Source organism: Felis catus, chromosome X (genome assembly GCF_018350175.1).
Source record: "Felis catus isolate Fca126 chromosome X, F.catus_Fca126_mat1.0, whole genome shotgun sequence".
Taxonomy (NCBI): domain Eukaryota; kingdom Metazoa; phylum Chordata; class Mammalia; order Carnivora; family Felidae; genus Felis; species Felis catus.
In genome coordinates, this window is record NC_058386.1 from 17,675,235 (window position 1) to 17,700,130 (window position 24,896).

General features: G+C 36.3%; 1 protein-coding gene across 6 annotated transcripts in view; it reads left to right on the forward strand.

Moving 5' to 3' along the window:
- Positions 1-24,896, forward strand: part of CNKSR2 (connector enhancer of kinase suppressor of Ras 2) — a 294,573-nt gene that overhangs the window by 68,935 nt on the left and 200,742 nt on the right. For all 6 annotated transcript variants that reach the window (XM_011291630.4, XM_045051167.1, XM_045051168.1 and 3 more), the window contains exon 3: positions 17,611-17,813. In XM_011291630.4, coding sequence (XP_011289932.1) covers positions 17,611-17,813 — 203 coding nt within the window. The remainder of the gene's footprint in view (positions 1-17,610; positions 17,814-24,896) is intronic.

A 24,896-nucleotide genomic window follows, 5' to 3' on the forward strand; every position in this document is an offset into this window, starting at 1 on the left:
AAAAGTATAAGCTAAGTATTATGAGGGCACAGAAGAGAAAATAGCTAGCTTTGACTATGGTAGATGGGTTCATATTGCAAAAGCATCCTAGAGTAAGATGAGCATGTGTTTGGAAGAACAAGAACAAAGGGGTTTCCATGTAGGTAAAACAACACCTACACAGGCACACACAATAAAGAGCATACCTGGTAGGTTTGAACTGTGGTTAACTTTTTGAGAGGACAAAAATACATGGGAAACATTGGCAGAAGATTAGGCTATAAAATATAGAATAGGCCCAGACTATAAAGTACCTAAACATCATGGTAAGAGATTTGTACTTTCTTTTGTGGATATTGGAAAACCATGTAGGAATGATCGAATACTTATTTTAAAAAGGTAACTGATGGTAGTGAAAAGGATGGGATGGAGTGGGCATAATCTGAAGACCAGGTGAACTGTTTGGTAATGTGTAAAATACTCTACTTAGGCTACCAGTAGGGCTTAAACTAAGGATGTGGAACAGGAATAGAGAAGATGTGGTGAATATGAGGGATGAGATAAAGGGAGTTGAGAAAGATTCCATGCTTTCTAGCTGCAGAGATAGAGTAGATGATTTTGCAATAATGAAGATGGACAGTAGTATCAAGAATAGATTTAGCTGGGAATATAAATTGAGTTTTAGATTTGTTGAATTTGAGACATCTCTGAGTTATCCATGAAGAAATGCTCATCACATAGTTGAACAAACGAAATTGGAGGTTGAGAAGTGGCTAAAGATAGAGATTTAGGAGTCTCCAGGAAATAAGGATTGAATCCATAGAGAAAGAGCAGATCTACCCAAGGAGGGTCTGTAGAATATAATGAACAAAGGACTCAGCTCCACATTTGGGCTGGGAAGGAAGAAGAGGAAGCTGCAGGGGAGGCTTATGGTGTGGTCAGAAAAGCGGGAAGATAACTTCAAAAGAATTGTCAGAAAAGCAATGGGGAGTACTTTTCATTAAGGAACATCAATAATATCAAATTTCACTAAAAGCCATTAGAATGAGCAAGTAAAAACGTGATTGAGGGGTGCCTGGCTGTCTCAGTTGGTAGAGCATGTGACTATTGATCCTCAGGGTCATGAGTTCAAGCCCTACATTGGGTGTGGAGCCTAGTTAAAAAAAAAAAAAAAAAGACCTGACTGAAAACAGTTTCTAAAAAAGATTACAATGTGAAACCAGATTGATTGAATATTACCTTCCACTTAGACATCTCAGTCTTAACCTTAATTGTCATTTCCTCAAAAAGACATTCTAATTATTCTCTCACCATTGACTGTTCTAAAATTAGCCCCTTACCGTTATTCTTTTAACCTTCATCTCATTTTGTAATTCCACATTTGTCAGTTTAATGTCTGTTTCATCTGCTAGATTGTAAGCTTTGTGGCAAAAGTAACTATGCTTATTAAACACCTCGTGTATACCACAGATCCCTGGCAATAGTAGATGCTGAATAAATATTTTTTGAAAGTGGCATTGTAAAAGTCTTGAGACATTTTTCACATGATAGTTTGGGGATCTTCTTATTTTCCTATTGCTGAGATAAGAGAAATCAGTTTAGACTCGAGCATGTACTTGCACTCTATCCCTTATCAGAATCAGATCACAGAAATTATGCTGGATATAAGAGATGGTACTCAGGGTAAGGTAAGAGTCTTCCATGGTTTTGCATACTAGTCTCCAAATATGAGTCAGTGTGGCCATGAAGGTGCACTGGAAGTGGCTTGGACATGAGCACACCATCTAGCAGTCCTCTATCTGCCACATCTTTTATAACAGTAAGTAATTGGGTGTGTCAGAGTTCAGGGTGTTATATCTCATAAGCAGGACTCCACAGATGAACCACTCACGTGCTGAACTTTACACTGTCAGTTTGAAGAAGGAAATAAGATTGATGATTACAATTCTACCCACAAATAGTCTGAACCTACAGGCTTTGGAGTTTGGGTTATTAACAATCTCTGCTGACCTAAACTTACTTAGAAAGATGACATCAGAGGGGCACCTAGGTGGCTCAGTCAGTTGAGCATCCGACTTCGGCTCAGGTCATGATCTCACAGTCTGTGAGTTCAAGCCCCGCGTCAGGCTCTGTGCTGTCAGTTCAGAGCCTGGAGCCTGCTTCGGATTCTGTGTATCCCTCTCTCTCTCTCTCTGCCCCTCCCCCACTCATGCTCTGTCTCTATCAAAAAATCAATAAACGTTAAAAAAATTTAAAAAAAAAGAAAGATGGCATCAGAGATATATGTTTAGACTATTTCAATGTTCTCACCATGGAGCTGTGGTAAATCTCTTCATATGCTGAGTTTTAATTCCTCCACACTTCTGGGTTTAAGCACTACAGTGTTGCATCATTTTCTTGGGGAAAAAACACATTAAATTCATTCTTTCTGTGTTTATTCAGCAATAAATTGGTTACATTCCCCAAGGAGGTCAAATATCAAACTTCCCTTCTACCACTTCCTAATGACTATACATCAGGAAGTTAGAAGTGCAGATACCTTCTAATTTATGCGAACGGATATTTTCCAGTGAATTTAAAGTAAATTTCTAGGCAGTGAATTCTGATTTACTTCTACATACCATTATAAAATTAGGGGATGAGATCCCTCATCAGCAAGCTGAGTTGACTAGACCAGGAGGTGTGCTGTTGGGAATGGGGTATTGTGAAATATCTCTTTGAAACTTTAATGTCTCTACTGGCTTTCTACTTTTTCCTTACATCTACTGGTTTTATTTCTTATTTTAACAATTATATATTCATGATCAAACAGTGATGCCATGGGAATTACAAAGATGAAAAAGGCACAGTCCATGCTCCTAAGATGTATATGGTCCAGTAAATAAGACAATAGTCATTAAAAGATAATACAGATTTTTTAAAATCCCAGAGGATTGCAGAAGGAAATAATGAATCCAGAGATCCAGGAAATGTAGGTGGGATTTGCTTTGGGACTTGCAGGATGAGTAGATGTTTGCCAGACAAAAAGTCGGGGAAAAGTTATCTAGGCAGAAGAAATATCATGTAAATACAGAAATGTGAAAGAGTATGAAGTATTCAGAGAAAAATGAGAATTTTGATTTGGTTGGTGCAGAGAGGGAAGTGAAAGGAAGAAAGGCAACTTACATTTTGTATCACATTATAATTTTTCACTTAGATGGGTTATTTTGGTTCTTCAGTATGCTTTCTGCCCGGTGCTTACATGGAGAAGATATTAAATTAATGTTATCTTACTGAATGAAGTTCTCTGCCGTTTTCCAGAGAACTGTAAATTTTTCTCTTGCCTCTGACTCTGAAGTTTCTGTTCCTAATATAAGGAAGACACAAAAAATTCACCAAATTTCTTTGTTTCTTTCAAGCTATGGAATATTTTCATCTGTCTTATTTTAAAGTTAGTACTGATGGGGAATAAATGTTATGGCAGTTGATGAAAATCAAAGGTTTCTTTAGTAACATGTTCATTCATGCAACATGTATTTATTTAAACACCAGCTATATTGTTTGTACCATGTTATTCTAGAAAGAAGTAAGCTGTTCATGATTTGGAGGTATGTTAACTCTTTCCTGCTGTTATGCTCTCATTTAGTATGCCTCAATAGAGAGCTTTGTATATTAACTGCAAGAGTAAGCATAAACAAAATATATAGCTTAATGTATAGCCCTTAATTTATGCTCTGACAATACACCTTGTTATTGGGAAGTGTAAGTGGATCGTTTATGACAGGATAAGAACAGCTTCCATTTGATTCTTCATTTACTTTTCATATAATAGGTATTTTGCATGAAAATTTAGATGTCTGAAATTGCTAGGATTTGTTTCTTTGCAACATAATTGCTTGGTTCGTTCATCTCAAAATAATTCATTTCTAAAAAATATTCATTAAAGCAATCTTTTTACGACTCACTCATATTTATAAAGCAAAGTATTATAAAACCTAAACACCTGCTATGTGATGCAATCAAATTAAGAGCTCTGAGTAAAATAGCATTGACATTGTAAAATGTGTGGTGCCAATATTGAATATTTTGTTAAGTGTTTAGAGAATTTGCTACTAGTGAGGATATAGCAAATGTGATCTTCTAAAATGTTAAATATATCCTTCATTTCTTTCTTTCCTGTGCTTTCACATGCATATAATTAAAAGGAAGAACAGTACGAATAGACTGGCTGTGTTAAATCAGCGTAGCCACAATTGTTTCCTGGCAAACAAATAGGTAACATATAGGACAAAGAAAATAGCTAACTACATTTCAGGGCTAAGCTTTTGTTTTCGTGATGTAGTCCTTTCTATATCAGTAATAATACATAATTTCCCCATGCATATCCAGTAAAAAGCAAGTCTGTAATGAATAAATCTGCACTTTTTAAAAGTTGAGAGAATAGGCAGGAGAGGAAGATGGTGGCAGAGTAGGAGGTCCCTAGCCTTGTCTTGTCCCAAGAACACAACTTGATAACTATTAAATCATCCTAAATACCTCAGAAATTGACCTGAAGATGGATAGAACAAACTCCACCACTAAAGGGAGAAAAGAGACTACTACATCAAGGAACATAGGAAGTGTGGAGATGTGGTTTAGGTGAGAAACAAATGGCAGTGCTGTAGAGGGGCAGGAGCCCTGGTCATGGAGAAAGACTAGAGAGAGAGAATCACATGGGAACACACAAGAAAAACATTTTCCCAAAGGCATTGTCTTGGAAAATAAGAGGGGCTGAATTTCATGACTTCTTGAAAACAGCAGGGCTTAAATCCCGAAGTTTTAAAGGTCAGCAGGCTTGGCTGTGATAGGGTCCAGAGGGCACTCTACTGCTCCTGAAGAGAAGGTAGGCAAACAACCCAGGGGTAGACAGCATGGAAACAATGATCTGAGGAACACGTGGGGTAGACAGGGGAGAAAGTATTCACTCAGAGTGTATCCCTGAGAGGCAGCTTTCACAGAGCTGTCTCCCCAGAAACAAAGGAGCTGGCTGGTACCATTTCCCTTGCCCATCCCTCAATATAAACCCAGAATACTTGCAGGAAGTAGTGAAGAATGAACATTGGCTGCCTAACTTGCTTATACCAAGCCCTACCCACCCCCTGCATCCTAGTGGGGCTGCCCTCCTCAGTCAAGCTTGCCTCAGTCCCTACACAGTGGGCTCCTGCCCCAGAAGACCAGCATAAACCCCTGCCCCCACCATGTTGCCCAACCAGAGAGCCTTGCCAGGCCTCAGTTCTGGTGGAGCTAGTGTCAGGTCTCATTTCACAAGCAGACTAGAGCACACCTAGTTAAAATTTGTCACATTCAGGCCAGGGACCAAACACTGCCCACAGTAGGCAAGAAGAGCCTATGCAGATGACTGGCCTGAGGATAGAGCAGCCAAAACACAACAGCAGAGTACATGCATCATACACCAGACACCCCCTGAAGCACCAAGATATGGACACTACTTGACCTCTTCTTCATAAGGCCATTACTTTCAAGGGCAGGAGACATATTGGCTTTTCTAACACAGAGAAGACAGAGACTGAGACAAAAGGCTAAGATGGAGGAATTGATCCCCAAAGAAAGAACAAGATAAGTCCACTGCCAGATATCTAAGTGAAACCAATAAAAGTAACATGCCTGTTGGAGAATTTAAAATAATAATCCTAAGGCGACTCACTGGGCTTGAGAATAGAAGACATCAGTGAGACCCTTACCACAAAGATAAAAGAGTTAAAAAGAATCGGAGATGAAAAAAATGCAGTAAACAGGATTGGAAAGAGGCCTGATGAAATGAACAGCAGGCTGGAAGAAGCAGAGGAATGAATTAGTGACCTAGACCACAAAGTAATAGGAAAGAATGAAACTGAACAAAAGAGAGAAGGATTATGCAACATAAGAATAGATTTAGGGAATCAGTGATCCCATCAAATTTAATAACATTCATATTATAGGAGTCCTAGAAGAAGAAGAGAGAAAAGGGGGCAGAAAATTTACTTGAATAAATAATAACTGAAAACTTCCCTAATTTGGATAAGGAAATGGACATCCAGATACAGGAGGCACAGAGAACTCTCATCAAGATCAACAAAAGCAGGCCAACACCAAGATGTATTGTAATTAAATTGCAAAATATAGTGATAAAGAAAAAAATCTTAAAAGTAGCAAGTAAGTCCCTAACTTACAAGGAAACACCCATAGAGGTAGCTGGAAATTTCCTAGCAGAAACTTAGGAGGCCAGAAGGCAATGGCATGATGTATTCAAAGTGCTGAATAGGAAAAATCTGCAGCCAAGAATACTCTATCCAGCAAGGCTATCAGAGTAGAAAGAAGAATGAAGAGTTTCCCAGACAAACAAAAACTAAAGGCATTCATGACCACTAAACCAGCCATGCAAGAAATATTAGAGGAGACTCTGAGTGAAAAGGAGAGACCAAAAATGACAAAGACAAGAAAAGATCAGAGAAAATCTCCAAAAACAATGAGAAAACAGGTAATAAAATGGAACTAAATAGATTTGTATCTACCGCTTATTACTTTGAATGTAAGTGAACTGCTCCAATCAAAAGACATAAGGTGTCAAAATGGATAAAAAAAACAAGAGCCATCTATATGCTGCCTACAAGAGACTCATTTTAGACCTAAAGAAACTTGTAAATTGACATTGAGGGGGCAGAGAACAATTTATTGTACAAATGGATCTCAAAAGAAAGCTGGAGTAGCAATACTTCTATTGAACAAACGAGACTTTAAAACAAGACTGTAAAAAGAGACAAAGAAGGGCACTATATAGTCCTCAAGGGGACAAGCCAACAAAAAGATATAATAACAATGTGAGTATTTATGCATCCAAATGGGACCACCTACATATATAAAACAATTAATAACAAACATAAAACAACCTAGCAGATGACACAGTAATACTAGGTGATGTTAGCAGCCCATTTATACCAATGAAGAGATCATCTGAACAGAAAAACAAAGAAACAGTGGCTTTGAATGGCACACTGGACTACATAGACTTAATAGATATATTCAGAGCATTCCATCCTAAACCAGCAGAATATACATTCATCTTAATTGAATAGGGAACATTCTCCAGAATAGATCACATATAAGATCACAAAATGGATCTAAACAAGTACAAAGAGATTGAAATTATACCATGCACCTGTTCTGACCACAACACTGTAAAACTAAAAGTCAACTAGAAAATAATTTGAAAAGACCACAAATACATGCAGGTTAAACAACATGCTACCAAACAGCAAATGGGTTAACCAGAAAACCAAAGAAAAAATTTAAAACTACATGGAAACATGAAAATGAAAACAAAGGAGTCCAACAAAGCAGTCCTAAGAGGGAAGTATATAGCAATACAAGCGTAGCTCAAGAGGCATGAAAAATCTCAAAGAAACAGTCTAACCTTGCACCTAAAGGAGCTAGAAAAAGAACAAAAAATGAAGCCTAAAGCCAGAAGAAGGAAGGAAATCATACAGAATAGAGCCAAAATAAATGACACAGAAACTAAAAAAACAACAGATCAATGAAACCAGGAGCTGGTTCTCTGAAAAACATCAATAAAAATGATAAACCTCTATCCAGACGTATCAAAAAGAAAAAAGACACAAATAAAATCACAAATGAGGGGAGAAATAACAACCAACACCACAGAAATACAATTATAAGAGAATATGATGAGAAACTATATGCCAACAAATTGGACAACTTGGAACAAATGGAAAAATTCCTAGAAACATATAACTACCTAAACTGAAACAGGAAGAAATAGAAAACTTGAACAGACCGATAACCAGCAAGGACACTGTATCAGCAATCAAGAAACTCCTAACAAACAAAAGTCCAGGGCCCGATGCTTTACATGTGAAATCTATCAAACATTAAAAGAATAGCTAATACCTATTCTTCTCAATTATTCCAAAAGCTAGAAAAGAAGGAAAACTTCCAAATTCATTATATGAGGCCAGTGTTACCCTGATACCAAAACCACACAAAGACTCCACTAAAAAAAGAAACCTATAGGCCAATATCTTTCATGAACATAGTTGCGAAAATTCTCAATAAAATGCTAGGAGATAGAATCCAGCAGTACGATTAAAAAAATCATTCACCATGGTCAAGTGGAATTTATTCTTGGGTTTCTAGGGTGGTATAATATTAGCAAATCAATCAACCTAATACAGGACATTAATAGAAGAAAGGATAAGAACCCTATGATCATTTCAATAGTTGCAGAAAAAGCATCTAACAAAGTACAACACCCATTCAAGATAAAAATTCAACAATTTCCCTTAGGTTTCAGTTAAGGAGTTCTCTCAGGGTATCCTTCCAGGTTTTGTCCAGAAGATTTTTTATTCTCTAATTCTTGAGTTGCATTTAAAAAAGTAATTTGAGTATTATCTTAAATTTTGAAGGCTTCAAAGTATTTTTACTTTGCCTTCATATTTTTATTTATAACAACTGTATTATCCTTTTTAAATTATTCTGACCTTTTCTAAAAAAAACTATTTGAAATGTATTATATATAAAGAGACAAATTAATGTTTTATAGGTGCTAATGGCTATAGAGTCAATGTTACATTACAGGTTGATTGATTAGGTTCCTCTCTTTTTTTTAAATGGACTCTAACTTTATTTTTTTTGTTTTTTTGTTTTGTTTTTAATTTTAATTTTAATTTTTTTAATATGAAATTTATTCTCAAATTGGTTTCCATACAACACCCAGTGCTCATCCCAACAGGTGCCCTACTCAATACCCATCACCCACTTTCCCCTCCCTCCCACCTCCCATCAACCTTCAGTTTATTCTCAGTTTTTAAGAGTCTTTTATGCTTTGGCTCCCTCCCTCTCAAACTTTTTTTTTCCTTCCCCTTCCCCATGGTCTTCTGTTAAGTTTCTAGGGTCCACATAAGAGTGAAAACATATAGTATCTGTCTCTCTCTGTATGACTTATTTCACTTAGCATAATACTCTCTAATTCCATCCACTTTGCTACCGATGGCCAGATTTCATTCTTACTCGTTGCCAAGCAGTATTCCATTGTGTATATAAACCACAATTTCAGTTGATGGACATTTAGGCTCTTTCCATAATTTGGCTATTGTTGAAAGTGCTGCTATAAACATTGGGGTACAAGTGCCCCTGTGCATCAGCCCTCCTGTATCCCTTGGGTAAATTCCTAGCAGTGCTATTGCTGGGTCTTAGGGTAGATCTATTTTTAATTTTTTGAGGAACCTCCACAGTGTTTTCCAGAGCAGCTGCACCAGTTTGCATTCCCACCAACAGTGCAAGAGGGTTCCCGTTTCTCCACATCCTCTCCAGCATCTATAGTCTCCTGATTTGTTCATTTTGGCCACTCTGACTGGCGTGAGGTGATATCTGAGTGTGGTTTTGATTTGTATTTCCCTGATGAGGAGTGACATTGAGCATCTTTTCATGTGCCTGTTGGCCATCTGGATGTCTTCTTTAGAGAAGTGTCTATTCATGTTTTCTGCCCATTTCTTCACTGGGTTATTTGTTTTTTGGGTGTGGAGTTTGGTGAGCTCTTTATAGATTTTGGATACTAGCCCTTTGTCTGATACGTCATTTGCAAATATCTTTTCCCATTCCGTAGGTTGCCTTTTAGTTTTGTTGATTGTTTCCTTTGCAGTGCAGAAGCTTTTTATCTTGATGAGACCCCCATAGTTCATTTTTTCTTTTAATTCCCTTGCATTTGGGGATGTGTCAAGTAAGAAATTGCTGCGGCTAGGGTCAGAAAGGTTTTTTCCTGCTTTCCCCTCTAGGGTTTTGATGGTTTCCTGTCTCACATTCAGATCCTTTATCCACTTTGAGTTTATTTTTGTGAATGGTGTAAGAAAGTGGTCTAGTTTCATTCTTCTGCATGTTGCTGTCCAGTTCTCTCAGCACCATTTGTTAAAGAGACTGTCTTTTTTTCCATTGGATATTCTTTCCTGCTTTGTCAAAGATTAGTTGCCATACTTTTGTGGGTCCAGTTCTCGAGTCTCTATTCTATTCCATTGGTCCATGTGTCTGTTTTTGTGCCAATACCATGCTGTCTTGATGATTACAGCTATGTAGTAGAGGCTAAAGTCTGGGATTGTGATGCCTCCTGCTTTGGTCTTCTTTAATATTACTTTGGCTATTCAGGGTCTTTTGTGGTTCCATACAAATTTTAGGATTGCTTGTTCTAACTTCGAGAAGAATGCTGGTGCAATTTTGATTGGGGTTGCATTGAATGTGCAGATTGCTTTGGGTAGTATTGACATTTTAACAATATTTATTCTTCCAATCCATGAACACGGAATGTTCTTCCATTTCTTTGTATCTTCTTCAATTTCCTTCGTAAGCTTTCTATAGTTTTCAGCATACAGATCTTTTACATCTTTGGTTAGATTTATTCCTAGGTATTTTGTGCTTCTTGGTGCAATTGTGAATGGGATCAGTTTCTTTATTTGTCTTTCTGTTGCTTCATTATTAGTGTATAAGAATGCAACTGATTTCTGTACGTTAATTTTGTATCCTGTGACTTTGCTAAATTGATGTATCAGTTCTAGCAGACTTTTGGTGGAGTCTATCGGGTTTTACATATATAGTATCATCATCTTGAAAAAGTGAAAGCTTGACTTCATCATTGCCAATTTTGATGCCTTTGATTTCCTTTGGTATCTGATTGCTGATACTAGAACTTTCAACACTACGTTAAACAACAGCGGTGAGAGTGGACATCCCTGTCGTGTTCCTGATCTCGGGGAAGCTCTCAGCTTTTCCCCATTGAGGATGATATTCGCTGTGGGCTTTTCATAAATGGCTTTTATGATCTTTAAGTATGTTACTTCTATCCTGACTTTCTTGAGGGTTTTTATTAAGAAAGGATGCTTTTTCAATTTTGTGAAATGCTTTTTCTGCATCGATTGACAGGATCATATGGTTCTTATCTTTTCTTTCATTAATGTGATGTATCACATTGACTGATTTGCGAATGTTGAACCAGCCTTGTAGCCCAGGAATGAATCCCACTTGATCATTGTGAATAATTCTTTATATATGCTGTTGAATTCGATTTGCTATTATGTTATTGAGAATTTTTGCATCCATATTCATCAGGGATATTGGCCTGTAGTTCTCTTTTTTCCTGGGTCTCTGTCTGGTTTAGGAATCAAACTAATGCTGGCTTCATAGAATGAGTCTGGAAGTTTTCCTTCCCTTTCTATTTTTTGGAACAGCTTGAGAAGGATAGGTATTATCTCTGCTTTAAATGTCTGGTAGAGGGGTGCCTGGGTGGCGCAGTCGGTTAAGCGTCCAACTTCAGCCAGGTCACGATCTCGCGGTCCGTGAGTTCGAGCCCCGCGTCAGGCTCTGGGCTGATGGCTCAGAGCCTGGAGCCTGTTTCCGATTCTGTGTCTCCCTCTCTCTCTGCCCCTCCCCCATTCATGCTCTGTCTCTCTCTGTCCCAAAAATAAATAAAAAATGTTGAAAAAAAAATTAAAAAAAAAATAAATGTCTGGTAGAATTCCCTTGGGAAGCCATCTGGTCCTGGACTCTTATTTGTTGGGAGATTTTTGATAACTGATTCAATTTCTTTGCTGGTTATAGGTCTGTTCAAGTTTTCTATTTCTTCCTGTTTGAGTTTTGGAAGTGTGTGGGTGCTTAGGAATTTGTCCATTTCTTCCAGGTTGTCCAGTTTGTTGGCATATAATTTTTCATAGTATTCCCTGATAATTGGTTGTATTTCTGAGGGATTGGTTGTAATAATTCCATTTTCATTCATGATTTTATCTATTTGGGTCATCTCCCTTTTCTTTTTGAGAAGCCTGGCTAGAGGTTATCAATTTTATTTTTTAAATAATCAACTTATTTCATTGATCTGCTCTACAGTTTTTTTAGATTCTATATTGTTTATTTCTGCTCTGAACTTTATTATTTCTCTTCTTCTGCTGGGTTTGGGGTACTTTGCTGTTCTCCTTCTATTTCCTTTAGGTGTGCTGTTCGATTTTATATTTGGCATTTTTCTTGTTTCTTGAGATAGGCCTGGATTGCAATGTATTTTCCTCTCAGGACTGCCTTCGCTGCATCCCAAAGCATTTGGATTGTTGTATTTTAATTTTCACTTGTTTCCATATATTTTTTAATTTCTTCTCTAATTACCTGGTTGACCCTTTCATTCTTTAGTAGGGTATTCTTTAACCTCCATGCTTTTGGAGGTTTTCCAGACTTTTTCCTGTGGTTGATTTCAAGTTTCATAGCATTGTGGTCTGAAAGTGTGCATGGTATGATCTCAATTCTTGTATACTTATGAAGGGCTGTTTTGTGACCCAGTATGTGATCTATCTTGGAGAATGTTCCATGTTCACTCGAGAAGAAAGTATATTCTGTTGCTTTGGGATGCAGAGTTCTAAATATATCTGTCAAGTCCATCTGATCCAATATATCATTCAGGGCCCTTATTTCCTTATTGATCCTGTGTCTAGCTGATCTATCCATTGTTGTAAGTGGGGTATTAAAGTCCCCTGCAATTACCACATTATTATCAATAAAGTTGCTTATGTTTGTGATGAATTGTTTTATATATTTGGGGACTCCCTCCCATATTCAGTGCATAGACATTTATTATTGTTAGCTCTTCCTGATGGATAGACCCTGTAATTATTATATAATGCCCTTCTTCATCTCTTGTTACAGCCTTTAAAATCTAGTTTGTCTGATATAAGTATGGCTACTCCAGCTTCCTTTTGACTTCCAGTAGCATGATAAATAGTTCTCCATCCCCTCACTTTCAATCTGAAGCTGTCCTCAGGTCTAAAATGAGTCTCTTGTAGACAGCAAATAGATGGGTCTTGTTTTTTTTATCCATTCTGATACCCTATGTCTTTTGGTTGGCACATTTAATCCATTTACATTCAGTGTTATTACGAAAAGATACGGGTTTAGAGTCATTGTGATGTCTATAGGTTTCATGCTTGTAGTGATGTCTCTGGTACTTTCTGGTCCTTGCAACATTTCACTCACAGTATCCCCCTTAGGATCTTTTGTAGGGATGGTTTAGTGACGATGAATTCCTTCAGTTTTTGTTTGTTTCAGAAAACCTTTATCTCATGTTGTATTCTGAATGACAGACTTGCTGAATAAAGGATTCTCAGCTGCCTTTTTTTATTTCTGTTTGTCACATTGAAGATTTCCTGCCATTCCTTTCTGGCCTTCCAAGTTTCAGTAGATAGGTCTGCTACTATTGTTATGTGTCTACCTTTGTAAGTTAGAGCCTGTTTATCCCTAGCTACTTTCAGAATTCTCTCTTTATCCTTGTATTTTGCCAGTTTCACTATGATGTGTCGTGCAGAAGATCGATTCAAGTTATGTCTGAAGGGAGTTCTCTGTGCCTCTTGGATTTCATTGCCTTTTTCTTTCCCAGATCAGGGAAGTTATCAACTATGATTTGTTCAAGTACACCTTCAGCCCCTTTCTCTCTCTTCTTCTTCTTCTGGAATTCCTATGGTACGGATATTGTTCCATTTGATTGCATGACTTAGTTCTCTAATTCTCCCCTCATACTCCTGGATTTTTTATCTCTCTTTTTCTCAGCTTCCTCTTTTTCCATAATTTTATCTTCTAATTCACCTATTCTCTCTTCTGCCTCTTCAATCTGTGCTATGGCCGCCTCCATTTTATTTTGCCTTTCATTTATAGCATTTTTTAGCTCCTCACGAGTATTTCTTAGTCCCTTGATCTCTGTAGCAATAGATTCTCCTCTGTCCTCTATGCTTTTTTCAAGCCCAGTGATTAATTTTATGACTATTATTCTAAATTCTTGTTCTGTTATATTGCTTAAGTCGTTTTTGATCAATTCGTTAGCTGTCGCTATTTCCTGGAGTTTCTTTTGAGGAGAATTCTTCTGTTTAGTCATTTTGGGTAGTCCCTGCGGTGGCTCCAAACTGCAGAGCACTTCTCCTGTGCTTTCGGGAGTAACTTGTGTTGGTGGGCGGGGCTGCAATCAGACCCAATGTCTGCCCCCAGCCCACCGCTGGGGCCACAGTCAGACTGGTGTGTACCTTATATTCCCCTCTCCCAGGGGCAGGACTCACTGTGGAGTGGTGTGGCCCCTTTCTGGGCTGCTTGCTCACTGCCAGGGTTGTGGTGCTGCTTCCATGGGATCTGGCCAATGGCGTATTAGCTGGAGTGGATAGGCAAGGTGCGCAGGGGTGGTCGGGGCTGGCTTAGCTTGCTTTGCCATGGGTGGTCCCCTGTGGGAGGGGCCCTGCAGCACTGAGAGGGAGGCAGGCCCATCAGAGGGATGGCTCCACAGAAGCACTGCATTGGGCATTTGCACAGTGCAAGCAAGTTCAGTGAAGGGAACTGGTTGCCTTTGGAATTTTGGCTGGGTAATGGGAGGGGGACATGGTGCTTGCCAGCTCCTTTGTTCCCCCGCTGAGCTGAGTTCTGTCTTCTGGGGCTCAACACTCTCCCTCCTGGCATCCTCTCACCTTTCCTGCTTTCTGAGAGCAGAGCTATTGACTTTTAACTTTCCAGATGTTAAGCCCTGCTGGCTGTCGGAACTCATGGAGTCCAGCCCCTCTGCTTTTGCAAGCCAGACTTCAGGGGCTCTGCCCTGCCAGGCGGGCTGCCCCTCCACCGCCCCGGCTGGCTCCTGCCAGTCTGTGTAGCACACACCGCCTCTCTGCCCTTCCTACCCTCTTCCGTGGGCCTCTTGTCTACGCTTGGCTCCAGAGGGTGCATTTCGCTAGTCTTCTGGCATTTTTCTGGGTTATTTAGGCAGATGTGGGTGGAATCTAAGCGATCAGCAGGACACGGTGAGCCCAGCGTCTTCCTACACCACCATCTTCCCAGGTCTGGACTCTGTTGACCATTGGGAGGTGAACTGAGAGCTTGGAAGACCCCCTACCACAGTCCCTTGAGCACAGGCAGGGCCTGATTAGGTTCCTCTCTAATGAACTATTACTATCATTGAGCTTCTCTAAAAAATTATTATAATGTGTTTGTAAACAAATATTTCTTCATGAAAATCATTAATACACAAAAATTAAAAATGAAAATACTTTTCTACTTCAAGAAAAATGCTTTAATACAGGGGAAAACTTCCAAAAATATGTCAGGAAAGCATTTCACATATATCATTTAAGTTTAGTTCATATAGTCTCCAAAGGGCAGCTGGGAATGAGCTTTGGAGGGGACCGGCACATGTCCTTCAACTTGCAGAAGGCCTTATCCTTCCTCCAAAGAGTGAGCAATGTGCATATTCAGATGTGATTAAAGATCTTTACAAGGGGAGATTATTTGTGATTACCCTGTGGGCTCTAAATCCAATCACAAGTGTCCTAATGAGGGAGAGGCAGGGGGATTTGGCCCACACAGAAGAGGTGGCCATGTGATCTCAGGAGCAAAGACAGGAGTTATAATGGCCACAAATCAAGGAATGACAACAAGTACCAGATGCTGTCAGAGGCAAGATTAGAGCCTCCGGAAGAAGCATGGACCTGCCAACACTGTGACTTCAGCCCAGTGATAGTGATTTTGGATTTCTGATCTCCAAAGTTCAAGAAAATAAATTTCTGTTGTTTTAAGCCAAATAAGTGAATAAATAATTTGATATAATTATAAGTTGTTCTTATCTAGCCACTAGAGAGTATCCTTAATAACCTTATGAAAAGATTTCCTACTTAGTATACTGCCACACTGGACAAAATCTCCCAAATGCTTCACAGATAATCCATACTCAGATGCAAGAGAATCTGAAGAGAATGTTGTTTTATTTGTGCAAACAAAACCTTTTTACTTGAGAGAATATTGCAATTTATATTTAGTAGTGAATGTTGAATAGACTATTTTTTTAAAAAACAAACCCATGACTCCAAAAGGAATGTTCTTAAATTCTTAGCAAAGAACATTTAGGCTTATATCACTATTAAATCTTCACTGGTAACATACATAACTTGGTATTTAATGTTTAAGTGTGCAAACTCCTCTGATCCCTCCTTTTTCTCCTCTGAGTTACTTTTCTTAAATTACTATAGAAGAAATAAATCGAAATTTCATATCAAGTAGGTACCCAGTGCTTGTTGACTTAATAATACAGCTAAATTTATTCTGCCATTTGCTTCTTTTTTTCATACCCCTAGTATTTTATCTCCTATTTTGCTTATGCATCCCCTCACATATAGCCTGGTGACTTGTAGTTCCATTCTGAACTCTGTCTACTCTAAGCTCTCTGAACACAGGGGAGAATCTCTTTGTGCCACATTGTTCTCAACTGTAAAAGGAGTGTAAGTCAAAATTAGAATTTATTTGGGCCTCAGAGGCTATCTAAAATTCTTTGGGTCTTATGATTTTCTATAAGGTAATAAATAACATTTTTTATTTATATGTGACAATAATGTACATGCTGCTGAATAGTTTGATCAAGGTCATCCTTTGGGCAGGTTAACAAGCTTTTTTTGGAGATGCTTTACAAGTCACAATTAGCTGTTTTAAAATTTAATTGTAACTGGGGCACTTGGGTGGCTCAGTCGGTTGAGCATCCAACTTTGGCTCAGGTCATGATCTCACAGTTTGTGGGTTCAAGCCCTGTGTCAGGCTCTGTGCTGACAGCTCGGAGCCTGGAGCCTGCTTCGGATTCTGTGTCTCTGTCTCTCTCTGCCCCTCCCCCACTTGTGCTCTGTCTCTATCAAAAATAAATAAAATGTCAAAAAAAAATTTAATTGTAACTTATGAAATCTTTCCCTAAAGTTTATTTGTGGAGGTCTTATAGTATTTCCTATTGAATGCAGTAAAAAGAAAAAAGCTTATTTATAAATATTTATTCATATAACTTCTTTCCACATTAATATATAGGCAATATTTATGGTGAAATAATAAATATTACTAGAAATTCAAAGTGAGACCGAGGAAAGTAAGAAAACATACTTAGCAAAAAATCAGTATAATTGCTTTAGATATGCTTCATATTTGTGAGCTAATGTAACCATGACAAAAATAAAAATAAGTTTAGTTTCATAATTTCTGTTATAAAAAGGAGAAAATTTATTGGTTTCACTAAGGGATCATTTTTTTCTTGTACCATATTATAGAAGAAATTTTTTATGTGAGTCATGGAGAGGACACAGAATAAAGCTATATTGGATATGATTTATTTCTTGCTTTTTCATTTTATAGTTGAGTTGTGCTTTCTTTACTCACTTTGAGACTACAGAATTTTTAATAGCATCTACATTCATGACTATGCATGTGCTAATATAATAGATACTAAAGATAATTATTGGTAAAAATGAATTTCACAACTAAATGGACTTGGTTTAAAAGAAAAACATTTATGTGTCTTAGTGATCTTTCTTTCTTGCGTGGCAGAATTCCAAGATATAATGCCCTCATCTTTGCTTGTTCTTATTAGCACCTAACACATTTTGTTGTGATTTGTTTATCTGACATTTCCCCAGATCCTCACTTAACTGTGGGTTCTGCTAGGCCAGGAATACTATCTTAGTCATTTGTAATTCTAAATACTAATTTTGTTACCTGTACATAGTAACGTACTCAGTAAATATTTTAGTGAATGAATGTAATACTGAATTTAAGTTTGTTTTCTTTCTTTTTATAATTCAGAATTATGGCTTGGAAACAGAGAATCTAAAAACCCTTTCTCACAAGTTGAATGCATCTGCCAAAAATCTACAGAATTTTATAACAGGGAGGAGAAGGAGTGGCCATTATGATGGGAGAACCAGCCGAAAATTGCCAAATGACTTTTTGACTTCAGTTGTGGACCTGATAGGAGCAGCCAAGAGTCTGCTTGCCTGGTTGGACAGGTAAAATCTTCCACATGTTTCATAAGTAATCCTCCTCAGGTATTAGCTTGAATATAACATTATTTCATGTATTCTTGTGAAAGGATTGGACAGGTAGAGGAATATCAAGTGACAAGTGTCTAATTATGATTCACCACAATATAAGGGTATCATCAAATAGATATTAATTGTTTGTAAAGTTTTATATCTACGTAGCCAATTAATAATTAGTCCCTGACACTTTCAGAATATCTTAACTGCTTTATAAGCAAAGTCATTTTCGCCTGTCATAACAAGATTTATAGAACTGTTTTGTCTCCTAATTTTCTTTATTCTTTGAATTAATTGGTCATATTTAAGGAAGTGACCATTAGGATTCTATTTGTTGTTTTAAGTAAGGTAATTAGACAGTGACATTTTCATAGATTGCATTGCATGTTTTCTTACCCTTGCTTTATTCATCCTTTGTTATTACCCACGTTGCACAATCTTAGATATCATAAACATAGTTTTAGGTTTTTTTTCTAGTTTAGTTTTTATTTGTCTTGGAACACATAAAATAACAAAAGTTTTCATGATATAAAATGAAAAAGATTAAAATTGAATATGTGATTAAACATTGTAATGGTAAAAGAAATTACAATTTAAAAAATTAAGCTCTTTATTTTCATTTTTAGAATTTTGTTGTAAGAGATATGTACTATGTTATAATGGTTACATAACCAAATTTTAAAAAACATTTTATCTCTAATAAGAAACTCCAGCAATATAAAATTTTACCAGAATTCTTTCTTGAGTAAATGTCAGTAGGATATATATTATATATAACATTTTGGCTTTTTAAAAATATGAGGCCTTATATTATAAATAAAGTATTTGTATTTGTAAAGTAAAAGTTAAGATAATTTAACTTTATTCTATATTATCTAAATTTATATATATTAATAATAACATACAGCATGATGATAATAAATCCAGATCTTAATACTAAGCTCTGTGTTATTAGCTTTTTGACAATTAATTGGTGGACAGCGTTTTTTTTTCCATTATGACATGATTAAAACTTAATTCTCATCATTGTCTAAACTACATTTATCAACTGATTAAATTGTTTACATTTTAAATATATAAATTCTACAAGTTTCATAATGATCTTTAGGTAAAATATATTTAACATACGGCTTAGTCCTTAAGCAGTGTAATATATTTGTTTCAGAAGGCTTCTCACTAATTAGAAAGTGTAAAGAACACATACTCAATTTTTGTTACATCCTCTTAAACTATCATCTGCTCTATAATTGTGAATTTGCTCGGTCTCAATATTTGTATTTAGTAAATTTCATTATATATATTTTTTACACTGGTACTTGTGAAATATATTAATAAAAAGAATAATTAGAGAATGTTGTTCCTTTTTTGTGGCAGATATGGCTGTTTATAAAAACATACAAAAAGCTTCTAGAACACTACGATAGTTTCTCACATTTTATTGTATTACATAATTTTTATGGTAACGTTATTTTTATCATGTAAGAAGATGCTTTTAGTAAATGCCAGTTAACCTACAAACACATATGAGTGCATACACACATACAAAAAACACATATAAACACATGCATAAAAATCCATCAATGGTGTTTTGAGTTTGTTTCATAGAAAGAGAAAACATGATAAAAAGCCTGAAGGAAATAATTTAAATCATCTGCTTGGCTTTCATTGCTGCAAAGGTTTTCACAATGCTTATTTTGTATTCCATCATACCACGATGATTGATTAAATCAAAGACCATTTAACATTTTGACCGTAAAAATGAAATATGTACTTGGAAGAAAAAAAAGACAATATTATGATAACTTTAAAATCATCTGCTGAGACTGTAAATTGAAAAAAGAAACTGAAGTTTATATTTTGAAGATCTTTCACAGAAAAGTTCAGGTCCAGGCTGGCTTGACTATAATGATGATCCTTTAACAAGCTTAAGTTTTAAAGAGGAAAGAAGGAGAAAAAAATTTTTTTGCCATGCTAAGGCACTTGGACTTATGCTGAAGGCCTTGGGAACCTGTTTAGGGTCATTGTGTTTAGACCTGTGGATTTTGATAATTACTAGAGCTGTAGTTTTAGGAAAAATTAAAGAAGAGTAAGGGTGAAAGAAGGAAAACTAACTTAAGAAGCTATTTTAGGAATTAATCATGCTGCTGCTACATCAGTTAATCATGCTGATGATTCTGATGCTAATACCTCCAGCCACACTCATTTAATCAAAGCAATCCTAGGAGGGTTGTCTTCATTTCATAGATAGGACAACTAGCACTTATAGAGGTTAAATTCAAAACCAAATGGCAAGTAAGTGGTGGAGCCATGATTCAGTCCAGGCATCTGACTACAGAGTTGATCCTGTTCTTTACTGAAGTTTTTAATTAGAGAAACAACAGTGAAGATGGAATAATGTCAGAGATATTTATGCAGACAAATAAGAATCCAGGACAGGTAAGATCTAGAGACTATGGGAGGCATCTAGGTATCTGACTTGGCTGGCCCAGTTGATGTTGACGCCATTATCAATATAGGAGGAACAGGTTATGGTGGAAGATGAATGTTGAATTGAGTGTCAGGCATGATAAATTGTGCAAAGGTCTTTAGAGTATTGCTGCTCAGAAAAGATGTATGATCAATAGAGATTTGGGAATAGTTAAAATAGAGATGATAAAGTCATGGATATATTAATATGGTGGTTTAAGGAGCTTTTTAGAATGGATTCCTTTTATCCTGCTCTATTTGTGTTCCATAACACTTATACACTTCTAAGACTATATAATTTACTTATATATTATTGTTTCTCTCTGATTATATGATGTATGCTTCAAGAGAGCAGGGATATTCATCTGATTTGTTCACTGCTGTCAGAATTATCTAGAAGAGTTCCTGACCTGTAGTGGGTGCTCAATAAATATTTTGAGTAAAAGAAGAGAACTGGGATAGGGAGTGAGCTTTGTGAACCACCAACAACTGAAGGTTGAGTAGAAATGCTGCTTGTGGAAAAAAATGAGAAGGCATAACCGAAAAGGTAGGAGAGAATTAAATGAGAGTGGGGTCATGGAAGTCAAGGGAACAAAGAGGTTTTCTTATATTTTTGTGGTTTTTTTTTTGAGAATTCAGTATTGGTTTTTTTTTTCCAACTTTATTGAGCTGTAATTGACATATAACTGTGTAAGTTTAAGGTGTACAACATGGTGATTTGATACACATATATATTGTGAAATGATTACTGCAGTAGGATTAGTTAATACATCCATCACCTTTTTTTGTGCGAGTAGTGAGAACATTTAAGATGGAAGTAAAGAATTTTATGCGGAAAAGGAAGAGGTCTGTAAGATCAAATGCTGCTAAGTGATTAGATAGGGTAAGGACTGAAAGTGTGTGGTGCATGAGGGAATCAGGATATATGTGTTGTCCAGTTTAGTGGTTTTATTTAGAAGTCATGAAAACTGGATGCGTGAGTTGGTTATGAGTTAAAAGTGAGAACTCCTCTATGGGGCGCCTGGGTGGGTCAGTTGTTTAAGCTTCGGACTTCAGCTCAAGTCATGATCTCAAGGTTCCTGAGTTTGAGCCCCTCATCAGGCTCTGTGCTGACAGCTCAGAGCCTGCAGCCTGCTTCCGATTCTGTGTCTCCCTGTCTCTGCCCCTTGCTCACTCACATTCTATCTCTCTCTCTTTCCAAAATAAATAAACATTAGTTTCGTTTAAAAAAAAAAGTAAGTGAGATCTCCTCTTTGAAGAAATTTTTCTTTGAAGTGGTGTGTAGTTTGGAATAGTTTTGTGTAATATTAACTTCCCCTTTTCATAAATTCTTAATCCCATAGTGGTGCTAGGAAAGAGGAAAGGTAAATGATGAATGGTTACTTCTTTATTTGGGAGCTTAACTTTGCTTCCTCCTCTGCCATGGATTGTATGAATATCTTAACTGTTCCTTGGCTAAATTTCAGAAGGTCCTGAAATCAATTTAAATGTAATAGAACTTTATCTGTAACCATGCCAGGTGAAATGTTTAGGCTGTTTGTTTTCCTGACAAGTAACCCAGACTTTTGTCAGAGATTATTAGTGGGTTTGTATTTAAGTTATATTTTTATTCCTTTCAAAGAAAAAAATGTTTTCTAGGTAGCAACAAGAACACAAGACAACACTTCACATGTCCTCTTGTTTCATTATGTCCTACAAGCTACACAGGAAACAAAACACATAATCATTGCTAGAATAGCCACAAGAGCAGTGTTCTAAATTACCATTATTTTGAGTCCCAGCCAAAATGCATCATGAAATAGTGCAGAGGAGTAGAAGGCTGAGAAAGAGTTGAATTTCAGCTCTCCCTCTATTCCTGGGTAATCTTGAACATTAACTTCTGTTTTTATTTTCTTTTTAGAATAGGATATAAAACCTGCAGAATTTGAAGTTCTCTTCTAAGCACTAATATTCTATAATTCATTGACCTTGTTCACCAAAGCTATATGAGCAATATATCCAACTTATTTCCTTCTAAATAATATCAAAGAATGAACACTAACAACATTTGTTAATTACTTATAGAATCATGATTTAACTCCCTGCCTCTTCTCTAAATAAATTTAGTTAATATTTTTAAGTTCTAGAACAAAACTAATCTCTTTATGCTTTCTTTATAAAATGTAAGACTGTGCCTTGTTTATTTTTGTTTGCTTTTGAATGTTGACTAATTCTCAGAAACTTTGAGGAAGTTATTCTTAGAAATGCTGCATAAATAAACATTTATTTTCATTTTGGTATTGCTCTTCAAGTGCTGAACAAGAGTGCAACTTTTCTCTTTTTTTTGCCTGGATACTTAAAAATCACTATATAGAATTTTTATTTGTATAAAGTGTAGTTCACATTCTACTTTGAAGTCCTCAGTGAGATATCTTTTAAATCGTTGAAAACCTTTTGAATGTTTAAGAATTAAAAGTTACAGAAAAAATGTTTGCAATTCACAAAAACTTCAATTTCAGTGGAGCTTTCATTCAAATAAAATTCATTTTTAAAAACCAGCTCCTTACATTTCTTCTTAAAAATTTTTCTTTAATGTTTATTTATTTTTGAGAGAGAGAGAGAGAGAGAAAGAGAGAGAGAGAGAGAGACAGAGCACAAGTATGAGAGGGGCAGAGAGAGACACACACACACACAGAATCCCAAGCAGGCTCCGAGCTCTGAGCTGTCAGCACAGAGCCCAAAGCGGGACTCGAGCTCAGAACCATGAGATCATGACCTGGGCCGAAGTCTGACACCCACGCACCCCTACATTTGTTAAATCATATAAAATCAAATGGTGACAAAATTGCTTTTTTTCTCCCATTTTAAATATTAACTTGAATGAAGCAGCAGCCTTTTCCAGAGGAAAAGCTTCAGACATGAATCACATTTGGTAGCTTTAGTGTTTATTTTCAATGCATGGTTTACTTGTCTATTTTTAACCTGAATCCCGCTGTTCTTCACACCTCATCTTTCCTACAGTTTTATATGGCTTTGCCAAGTCAATCTATACTTGCGGGTTTATGGATTACTGTATTTATCACGATGTACAGTAACATCATTAACTATTCTAAGTATTATTTATAGAAAAAGTTTATTTTGCTATTTATACTGAAAGTTTATTATTTTCTCTCATTTTTAGTATTAATATATAATTCTAATGTTTCTAAAATACCTTTCAAGACCATTCTGTTTTGAAGTGATCAATGAGATATCTTTTTATATCATTGAAAACCTTTTAAATGTTTAAAGCATAAGAGTAGGGTGATAAGGAAAAAATATTTTCTTTGAAATCTTTAGCCTTGTCTAAAAAAAATGGTTGAACTGATTTCTTTCATGATGGGAAACTATAGGACAAAAATGAATTCTATACCAGGAAAAAAATTATAAAAACCAAACTACCACAAACAGTATCACATACTGTGGCCTATTCTTTGGTCTTCTTTCCTCTCCTGTGCTCACTGCTCTCACTTGGTACTTGTTCCAGAGAGAAGCACTAATGTTAGCACTGCTGCTGTTCATGGACTGCCCCTCAGGCTCAGCAGTGCCAGCCTGAGAAATAGTAAGGCATTCCAGATGTCCTTTTTAACTTCTTAGCTTTTTAACTTTCCTTATTGGCTTCTAATTTGCTTAGCATTTCTGAACCATTAATAACTTTTCCATAAATGTAATACTTTTGTTTGAAAAGAACATATAAAGAATACTGTCTTAGAGGGTCATCAACATTTGCATTTGCAAGAGGTATAAGCATTGTATTATCTATATGATGATTTAAGAGGAACAGTTGCTTAACTTTTAAGTTCTAAATAGGATAGTTCCTGTAGTGGCCATTTATTAATGAGCCAAGAATTTCTTTTTAACTTTCTGGCCTCAAGAAGCTTTCCTGCCATGAATTTAATTTCCTTTACTTGGAGTCACTATGTTCTTTTTTTAAGTAGGCTGAGCTCTAGCTTGTTTTTTTTTTTTCCAGACTGAAGAATAAATTCCTCTCTTTTTTTTATGTTTTGTTTATGAACTCATCATGCTCATTTACTCTACAAAGATCTGTTTCTGTATCTCAGATGATCTTTAAGTCATGATAGAGTAATCATCTTTGGTAACTCACAAAGATTGGAACTCTGTCATTCTTCATTTATTTATGTATGTGTATAGCCAAAAATCATCATACCAAACATTAATATCTTCACAATAAGAATAGTTCTTTAGTATGGTTGTACATGATTTGCCTTTGAAATAAAAACTTTAGGGGAATTCACTAAAATAGAAAATCAGTGTTTTCTTTGGTTTATGTCTAGTTTTCCCCCAGATTTTTTGACATTTAATTTTGAGCAAGAAGCTTGTGTTACATGAAATGTGTGTGGTCAAGAAAGTGGAAAACGCCTAAGAATTCAGTTTGCTACAGGCATTCTGTCATCAAATAGATTCTTCGTTTTATATATTTTGAAGATCAAATTTAAGGGAAAAACCATGCTGTATTTCATCTTATCACTTTTGAATGAAGTTTTGAAATTTTATTAACAGACTTTGACCTTTTCGAACCTAGGAACCCAAACTCTTTGTACTCATGCC